Genomic DNA, 9,865 nt, shown 5'->3' on the forward strand with positions numbered 1-9,865 from the left:
TAACGCACAGCATTGAGATTGCCTGCAATGACAACAAGCTCTGTCCGATGATGCTGTGACACACCGCCCCAGACCATGATGGACCCTCCACCTCCAAATCGATCCCACTCCAGAGTACAGGCCTCGGTGTAACGCTCATTCCTTCGACGATAAACGCAAATCCCATCATCACCCCTGGTGAGACAAAACCGCGACTCGTCAGTGAAGAGCACTTTTTGCCAGTCCTGTATGGTCCAGCGACGGTGGGTTTGTGCCTATAGGCGACGTTGTTTCCGGTGATGCCTTACAACAGGCCTACAAAGCCCTCAGTCCAGCCTCTCTCAGCCTATTGCGGACAGTCTGAGCACTGATGGAGGGATTGTGCGTTTCTGGTGTAACTCGGGCAGTTGTTGTTGACATCCTGTACCTGTCCCGCAGGTGTGATGTTCGGATATACCGATCCTGTGCAGGTGTTGTTACAAGTGGTCTGCCACTGCAAGGACGATCAGCTGTCCGTCCTGTCTCCCTGTAGCACTGTCTTAGATGTCTCACAGTACAGACATTGCAATTTATTGCCCTGGCCACATCTGCAGTTATCATGCCTCCTTGCAGCATGCCTAAGGCATGTTCACGCAGATGAGCAGGGACCCTGGGCATCTTTCTTTTGGTGTTTTTCAGAGTCAGTAGAAAGGCCTCTTTAGTGTCCTAAGTTTTTATAACTGTGACCTTAATTTCCTACCGTCTGTAAGCTGTTCCACAGGTGCGTGTTCGCGAATTGTTTATGGTTCATTGAACAAGCATGGGAAACAGTGTTTAAACCCTTTACAATGAAGATCTGTGAAGTTATTTGGATTTTTACGAATTATCTTTGGAAGACAGGATCCTGAAAAAGGGACATTTCTTTTTTTGCTGAGTTCATGTGGCTCAGTTGGTAGAGAATGGCACTTGCAACGACAGGGTTGTGGGTTCGATTCCCACAGGGGACAAGTATGAAAATGTAAACACTCACTACTGTAAGTCACTCTGGATAATAGCGTCTACTAAATGTAAAAAATAAAATGTTACGTAAAACACAAGAAATAAAAAAATGAAATGTTCCTCATCAACTGTTAAGCAGAATAAAGGAACAGAATACATGATCTGAAGGTAAAAGCCAGTTGTTACTGATCTTCAAACTGTAAGATCCACTCCTCATAATGATGACTGTAACTGATACAAAGAAAGAAGAACACTAAACCAAGACTTCAATCAGGATCATAAAAAATATGCATATTGGCCTACATTTCCTTGAATGTCACTGAGGGTTACTTCACACTGCAGAATGTGAGGAGGACCAAACATCGGAGAGCCGGTGTCATTCAAACATCTTGCTGAGGCTCTTGGTAAACCGGCTGGAGGAACCAAGACAAAAAGATACTCAAGGTTTTGTGTTACCTAACACAACATTAATTAGGACTGTAACAGACGAATACATTTTTCTAATTTTAGGTGAATAAAAGTAATACCACTGGTTGTCTTCTCATCACACAACTCTTCTGAATAAGCAGACCAGCCAACCGTTGTTCTTGGGAAGGAAAAATCACCAATGATGGTGGAATTGCAGAAATTCCCTATAGAAGTAAAATACATTTCAACATGGAGCAAATGTATGACTGAACATGAAATATACATTCTGAATGTGAGATCCAAGGAAAAGTGGTGTGGACTGAGAATGTGAGATCCAGGGTTAGGTATAGTAGTGTAGTGGTGTGGTGTGTACTGTGAATGTGAGATCCAGGGTTAGGTATAGTGGTGTAGTGGTGTGTACTGTGAATGTGAGATCCAGGGTTAGGTGTAGTGGTGTGTACTGTGGATGTGAGATCCAGGGTTAGGTATAGTAGTGTAGTGGTGTGTACTGTGAATGTGAGATCCAGGGTTAGGTGTAGTGGTGTGTACTGTGGATGTGAGATCCAGGGTTAGCTATAGTAGTGTAGTGGTGTGTACTGTGAATGTGAGATCCAGGGTTAGGTGTAGTGGTGTGTACTGTGAATGTGAGATCCAGGGTTAGGTATAGTAGTGTAGTGGTGTGTACTGTGAATGTGAGATCCAGGGTTAGGTGTAGTGGTGTGTACTGTGAATGTGAGATCCAGGGTTAGGTATAGTAGTGTAGTGGTGTGTACTGTGAATGTGAGATCCAGGGTTAGGTGTAGTGGTGTGTACTGTGAATGTGAGATCCAGGGTTAGGTATAGTGGTGTAGTGGTGTGTACTGTGAATGTGAGATCCAGGGTTAGGTATAGTAGTGTAGTGGTGTGGTGTGTACTGTGAATGTGAGATCCAGGGTTAGGAATAGTAGTGTAGTGGTGTGTACTGTGAATGTGAGATCCAGGGTTAGGTGTAGTGGTGTGTACTGTGAATGTGAGATCCAGGGTTAGGTATAGTAGTGTAGTGGTGTGTACTGTGAATGTGAGATCCAGGGTTAGGTGTAGTGGTGTGTACTGTGAATGTGAGATCCAGGGTTAGGTATAGTATTGTAGTGGTGTGTACTGTGAATGTGAGATCCAGGGTTAGGTATAGTGGTGTAGTGGTGTGTACTGTGAATGTGAGATCCAGGGTTAGGTATAGTAGTGTAGTGGTGTGGTGTGTACTGTGAATGTGAGATCCAGGGTTAGGAATAGTAGTGTAGTGGTGTGTACTGTGAATGTGAGATCCAGGGTTAGGTATAGTAGTGTAGTGGTGTGGTGTGTACTGTGAATGTGAGATCCAGGGTTAGGTATAGTAGTGTAGTGGTGTGTACTGTGAATGTGAGATCCAGGGTTAGGTGTAGTGGTGTGTACTGTGAATGTGAGATCCAGGGTTAGGTATAGTAGTGTAGTGGTGTGTACTGTGAATGTGAGATCCAGGGTTAGGTGTAGTGGTGTGTACTGTGAATGTGAGATCCAGGGTTAGGTATAGTAGTGTAGTGGTGTGTACTGTGAATGTGAGATCCAGGGTTAGGTGTAGTGGTGTGTACTGTGAATGTGAGATCCAGGGTTAGGTATAGTATTGTAGTGGTGTGTACTGTGAATGTGAGATCCAGGGTTAGGTATAGTGGTGTAGTGGTGTGTACTGTGAATGTGAGATCCAGGGTTAGGTATAGTAGTGTAGTGGTGTGTACTGTGAATGTGAGATCCAGGGTTAGGTATAGTAGTGTAGTGGTGTGTACTGTGAATGTGAGATCCAGGGTTAGGTATAGTAGTGTAGTGGTGTGTATTGTGAATGTGAGATCCAGGGTTAGGTATAGTAGTGTAGTGGTGTGTATTGTGAATGTGAGATCCAGGGTTAGGTATAGTATTGTAGTGGTGTGTACTGTGAATGTGAGATCCAGGGTTAGGTATAGTATTGTAGTGGTGTGTACTATGAATGTGAGATCCAGGGGTAGGTATAGTATTGTAGTGGTGTGTACTGTGAATGTGATATTCAGGGTTATGTATAGTATTGTAGTGGTGTGTACTGTGAATGTGATATCCAGGGTTATGTATAGTATTGTAGTGGTGTGTACTGTAAATGGTAGATCCAGGGTTAGGTATAGTAATGTAGTATTGTGGAGTGGAGTCTGAATGGTAGATCCAGGGTTAGGTATAGTAGTGTAGTATTGTGGAGGAGTCTGAATGGTAGATCCAGGGTTAGGTATAGTAGTGTAGTATTGTGGAGGAGTCTGAATGGTAGATCCAGGGTTAGGTATAGTAGTGTAGTATTGTGGAGGAGTCTGAATGGTAGATCCAGGGTTAGGTATAGTAGTGTAGTATTGTGGACAAGTCTGAATGGTAGACCCAGGGTTATGTATAGTAGTGTGGTATTGTGGACGAGTCTGAATGGTAGATCCAGGGTTAGGTATAGTAGTGTAGTATTGTGGAGGAGTCTGAATGGTAGATCCAGGGTTAGGTATAGTGTAAGTGTGTGGATGTACCCTCTGCACAGGTCTCTCCAGTCCACTCATCAGGACAGATACAGACTCCACTCTGCAGCTCACCACCGTTGAAACAGTCCAGATGAGGGATTGTGGTGGTAGAGGTGGTGGTGGAGATGGTGGTGGTAGAGGTGGTAGGAAAGATGGTGGTGGTAGAAGTGGTGTTAGACATGGTGGTGGAGGTGGTGTTAGAGATGGTAGGATAGGTGTTGGTAGAGGTTGTGGAAAAGGTGTTGGTGGTGTTGGTAGAGATGGTGGGGAGACTGATACTGGTGATAGGGATAGAGGTAGGGTAACCAGTAGCTGGAAGACCAGTAGTATTTATGTAACCAGTAGCTGGAGGATCAGTAGTAGTTAGGTAACCAGTAGTTGGATGACCAGTAGTAGCTGCAGAGTATTCAGTAGTTGGAGTGTCGGTAGTTGGAGTGTCAGTAGTTAGATTATCAGTATTTGGCGTGTCAGTAGTTAAACTGTTAGTAGTTAGATTATCAGTAGTTGGCGTGTCGGTAGTTGGACTGTCGGTAGTTGGAGTGTCAGTAGTTGGAGTTTCAGTAGTTGCAAGGTCAGTAGTTGGCGTATCAGTAGTTGGAATGTCATTAGTTGGAGGGGCACTAGCTGGAGAGTCAGGCGTTAAAGGGGCAGTAGTAGTTGGAGGGTCAGAGGTTATAGGAGCAGTAGTAGTTGAGGTAGTTATGTCAATGGTGGTTGGAATGGCAGATGATGTGGTGAGATCCCCCTGTGATAAAGACACTTTAAAAAAGAGAATTAACTCAGTAAACCACATAAACAAGGGAACATAGTGCCAGTTGCTATAAACATAGGAGATGATCCATGCTGTTCCAGTTTCATTGTGCCTTCAGCAGTGTAGAAATGTTTTCTACTGTAGTTTATGAAAGAAAGAAGTCATTATCACTGCCAATAAACGGTTGATAGCAAAGGCTGCTCTGTTATCAACTGTATCTGAGACCTGACAGTAGTCTATTCACAGTATGTAAACAATGTCTTAACAGTAAAATCTGAAACAATGTCTTCACTGATGTTACTGTATCCCTTGCAGCAAACAGAGAAAACATCAATCAATCATTGCCTATAAATCAAACTTTAAAATTAAATAAACCACACTGTAAAAACAGTAAGGTTATATAAGGGTAATAATCAATTGATAAGTTAAATTCATCATACATTTTTGCACATCTTCATTGAAAGCAATTTTCCAACATAATTCTCAATCACAGAAGACTCTTAACAACAGCATCATACACTGAGTATACCAAACAGTAGGAACACCTTCCTGATGTTGAGTTGCACTTCCACACACTTCTGCCCTCAGAACAGCCTCAACACGTCAGGGCATGGACTCTACAAGGTATCGAAAGAGATGCTGTCCCATTTTGACTCCAATGCTTCCCACAGCTATGTCAAGTTGTCTGGATGTCCTTTGGGTGGTGAACCATTCTTAATACACACAAGAAACAGTTGAGCATGAAAAACCCAGCAGCGTTGCAGTTCTTGAACAAAAATGGTGGGCCAGGCACCTATTCCCATACCTGTTCAAAGGCACTTAAATCTTTTGTCTTGCCCATTCACCCACTGAATGGAACACAGACACAATCCATTTCTCAATTGTCTCAAGGCTTAAAAATCCTTCTTTAAACTGCCCACCCCCCTTCATCTACACTGATTGAAGTAAATTTAACAAGTGACATTAATAAAGCATCATAGCTTTCACCTGGAATAACCTGGCCAGTCTATGTCATGGAAAGAGCAGGTGTTCTTAATGTTTTGTACAGTCAGTGTAGTCTGAACATCTTAAATCACCCTGAATGAATCAAATATAGAGCAAGTCTTACCTGTAGCAAAGACAGCTATAACCCATAGCTCCTTCATCTCTGCTGTTTCCAGTGATCCAGTGTCAGCAGACTGCACATTATTAGGACGTCTGTTGGTCTTATGTTGCGGGCTCTCCACCTGTCACAGAGATTGTAGTAACGTTCAGGTACCAGTTAATGATTTATTATTGAAATTAAGGAGGCAGTACTGTAGGATCAGTAAAGACACACAAATAAGTCAGCTATGTGACAGGATGAATAAAATGGACCAGTCAACCAATAGCATTACCCTTCTCTATGCAAAACATTCTTGGTTGCACCTGGGAGGTACAGTACATGTTTTGGTAAACAGAACAACTTTTTTTCCACTAGAGCAGGTGTAATTAGATCTCCAGATTAGAGTTGAAGAATTAAACAAAATAATGGAAGTGTCATGGAGGTCTGGATTATAATGTGAGGACACTAGAAGGTATACTTCTTTAGAACAGGGTTTCCCAAACTCAGTCCTGGGGCCCTCCTGGGTGCAGGTTTTGTTTTTCGCCCTAGCACTACACAGTAAATTAAATTAACCAACTCAAGATTTGATTATTTGAATCAAACAACATTGAAATGACTTAAACCACATCAAGACTGTGTTGAAATTATAATGGACCTACAAGTATAGTCTACAAATACCTAGGTGTCTGGTTAGACTGTAAACTCTCCTTCCAGACTCACATTAAGCATCTCCAATCCAAAATTAAATCTAGAATCGGCTTCCTTTTTCGCAAAACAAAGCTTCCTTCACTTATGCTTACAAACATACCCTCGTAAAACTGACTATCCTACCGATCCTTGACTTCGGGAGATGTCATCTATAAAATAGCCTCCAACACTCTACTCAACAAACTGCATGTAGTCTATTACAGTGCCATCCGTTTTGCCACCAAAGCCCCATACACTACTCACCACTGTGACCTAGTTTGGACTAGTTTGAGCAAATGTTGACTGCGAGGAAGTCTCTAAATGTGGGTCATCGCTGTTGGGGTCACCTGACAGGTACTTTCCACCCTGAGTATTCTGGGAGCTGGATGGTACCGCAATCGCTACTCCTTCTTCCTCCATCAAGGAACTCAGAATCAGAATCACCTTTATTCACCAAATACATTTGCATGTACAGGAACTTGACTCTGTGAAATGGTGCTGCCACAATAAACAGAATATACAGACAGACAATAAACAAACAGATTATATACGGACAATACATACAGTGGGGCAAAAAAGTATTTAGTCAGCCAGCAATTGTGCAAGTTCTCCCACTTAAAAAGATGAGAGAGGCCTGTAATTTTCATCATAGGTACACTTCAACTATGACAGACAAAATTAGAAAAAAAATCCAGAAAATCACATTGTAGGATTTTTTATGAATTTATTTGCAAATTATGGTGGAAAATAAGTATTTGGTCACCTACAAACAAGCAAGATTTCTGGCTCTCACAGACCTGTAACTTCTTCTTTAAGAGGCTCCTCTGTCCTCCTCTGTTACCTGTATTAATGACACCTGTTTGAACTTGTTATCAGTATAAAATACACCTGTCCACAACCTCAAACAGTCACACTCCAAACTCCACTATGGCCAAGACCAAAGAGCTGTCAAAGGACACCAGAAACAAAATTGTAGACCTGTACCAGGCTGGGAAGACTGAATCTGCAATAGGGAAGCAGCTTGGTTTGAAGAAATCAACTGTGGGAGAAATTATTAGGAAATGGAAGACATACAAGACCACTGATAATCTCCCTCGATCTGGGGCTCCACACAAGATCTCACCCCGTGGAGTCAAAATGATCACAAGAACGGTGAGCAAAAATCCCAGAACCACACGGGGGTACCTAGTGAATGACCTGCAGAGAGCTGGGACCAAAGTAACAAAGCCTACCATCAGTAACACACTACACCGCCAGGGACTCAAATCCTGCAGTGCCAGACGTGTCCCCCTGCTTAAGCCAGTACATGTCCAGGCCCGTCTGAAGTTTGCTAGAGAGCATTTGGATGATCCAGAAGAAGATTGGGAGAATGTCATATGGTCAGATTAAACCAAAATATAACTTTTTGGTAAAAACTCAACTCGTCGTGTTTGGAGGACAAAGAATGCTGAGTTGCATCCAAAGAACACCATACCTACTGTGAAGCATGGGGGTGGAAACATCATGCTTTGGGGCTGTTTTTCTGCAAAGGGACCAGGACGACTGATCCGTGTAAAGGAAAGAATGAATGGGGCCATGTATCGTGAGATTTTGAGTGAAAACCTCCTTCCATCAGCAAGGGCATTGAAGATGAAACGTGGCTGGGTCTTTCAGCATGACAATGATCCCAAACACACCGCCCGGGCAACGAAGGAGTGGCTTCATAAGAAGCATTTCAAGGTCCTGGAGTGGCCTAGCCAGTCTCCAGATCTCAACCCCATAGAAAATCTTTGGAGGGAGTTGAAAGTCCGTGTTGCCCAGCAACAGCCCCAAAACATCACTGCTCTAGAGGAGATCTGCATGGAGGAATGGGCCAAAATACCAGCAACAGTGTGTGAAAACCTTGTGAAGACTTACAGAAAACGTTTAACCTCTGTCATTGCCATCAAAGTGTATATAACAAAGTATTGAGATAAACTTTTGTTATTGACCAAATACTTATTTTCCACCATAATTTGCAAATAAATTAATTAAAAATCCTACAGTGTGATTTCTTTTTCATTTTGTCTGTCATAGTTGAAGTGTACCTACGATGAAAATTATAGGCCTCTCTCATTTTTTTAAGTGGGAGAACTTGCACAATTGGTGGTTGACTAAATACTTTTTTGCCTCACTGTATATACATATACACACAGTACCAGTCAAATAAACATATATACTGTATATAGACACATAATTAATTTAGCCTATAGACCAGGCTAAAAAACTACAAACTACACTATAAACACCAAGATAAAAACTACAGACTACACAATAACCAGCAGGCTAAAAAACTACAGACTACACAATAAACACTAGGCTAAAAACTACAGACTACACTATAAACACCAAGATAAAAAGTACAGACTGCACTATAAACTAAGGAGATGATTGTGGACTACAGGAAAAGGAGGACCTGAGCATGCCCCCATTTTCATCGGCAGGAATGTAATGGAGCAGGTTGAGAGCTTCAAGTTCCTTGGTGTCCACATCACCAACAAATTAGAATGGCCCAAACACACCAAGACAGTTGTGAAGAGGGCACGACAAAGCCTATTCCCCCTCAGGAAACTAAAAAGATTTGGCATGGGTTCTGAGATCCTCAAAAGGTTCTGCAGCTGCAACATTGAGAGCAATGTTGCAGCTGTTGCATCACTGCCTGGTACGGCAATTGCTCGGCCTCCGACCACAAGGCACTACAGAGTGTAATGCGTACGGCCCAGTACATCACTGGGGAATAAGCTGCCTGCCATCCTGGACCTCTACAACAGGCGGTGTCTGAAGAAGGCCCTAAAAATTGTCAAAGACCCCAGCCACCCCAGTCATAGACTGTTCTCTCTACTACCGCATGGCAAAGGGGGCCCGGAGTGCCAAGTCTAGGACAAAAAGGCTTCTCAACAGTTTTACCCCCAAGCCATAAGACTCCTGAACAGGTTAACAAATGGCTACCCTGACTATTTTCATTGTGTGTCCCCCTCTTTTACGCTGCTGCTACTCTCTGTTTACCATATATGCATAGTCACTTTAACTATACATTCATGTACATACTACCTCAATTGGCCCGACCAACCAGTGCTCCCGCACATTGGCTAACCGGGCTACCTGCATTGTGTCCCACCACCCACCAACCCCTCTTTTACACTACTGCTACTCTCTGTTCATCATATATGCATAGTCACTTTAACCATATCTACATTGTACATACTACCTCAATCAGCCCCACTAACTGTCTGTATGTAGCCTTGCTATTTTTATAGCCTTGCTACTGTATATAGCCTCGATGCTGTTATTTTTCACTGTTTTTTTCCTGATGTTTTTATTTCTTTACTTACCTATTGTTCACCTAATACCTTTTTTGCACTATTGGATAAAGCCTGTAAGTAAGCATTTCACTGTAAAGTACACCTGTTGTATTTGGCACACATGACA

General features: G+C 42.7%; 1 protein-coding gene across 3 annotated transcripts in view; it reads right to left on the minus strand.

Annotated features, from left to right (window-relative positions):
* Positions 1–5,983, minus strand: part of LOC112267660 (adhesion G-protein coupled receptor G7-like) — a 72,354-nt gene extending 66,371 nt beyond the window's left edge. For all 3 annotated transcript variants that reach the window (XM_042323744.1, XM_042323746.1, XM_042323745.1), the window contains exons 1-4: positions 5,756–5,983; positions 3,906–4,655; positions 1,485–1,589; positions 1,261–1,370 (exon numbers count right to left, since the gene is read on the minus strand). In XM_042323744.1, coding sequence (XP_042179678.1) covers positions 1,261–1,370; positions 1,485–1,589; positions 3,906–4,655; positions 5,756–5,792 — 1,002 coding nt within the window. In that variant the 5' untranslated portion in view covers positions 5,793–5,983. The remainder of the gene's footprint in view (positions 1–1,260; positions 1,371–1,484; positions 1,590–3,905; positions 4,656–5,755) is intronic.
* Between the last annotated feature and the right edge of the window lie 3,882 nt (positions 5,984–9,865).

This window comes from Oncorhynchus tshawytscha, linkage group LG07 (assembly GCF_018296145.1).
Source record: "Oncorhynchus tshawytscha isolate Ot180627B linkage group LG07, Otsh_v2.0, whole genome shotgun sequence".
NCBI classification, from domain to species: domain Eukaryota; kingdom Metazoa; phylum Chordata; class Actinopteri; order Salmoniformes; family Salmonidae; genus Oncorhynchus; species Oncorhynchus tshawytscha.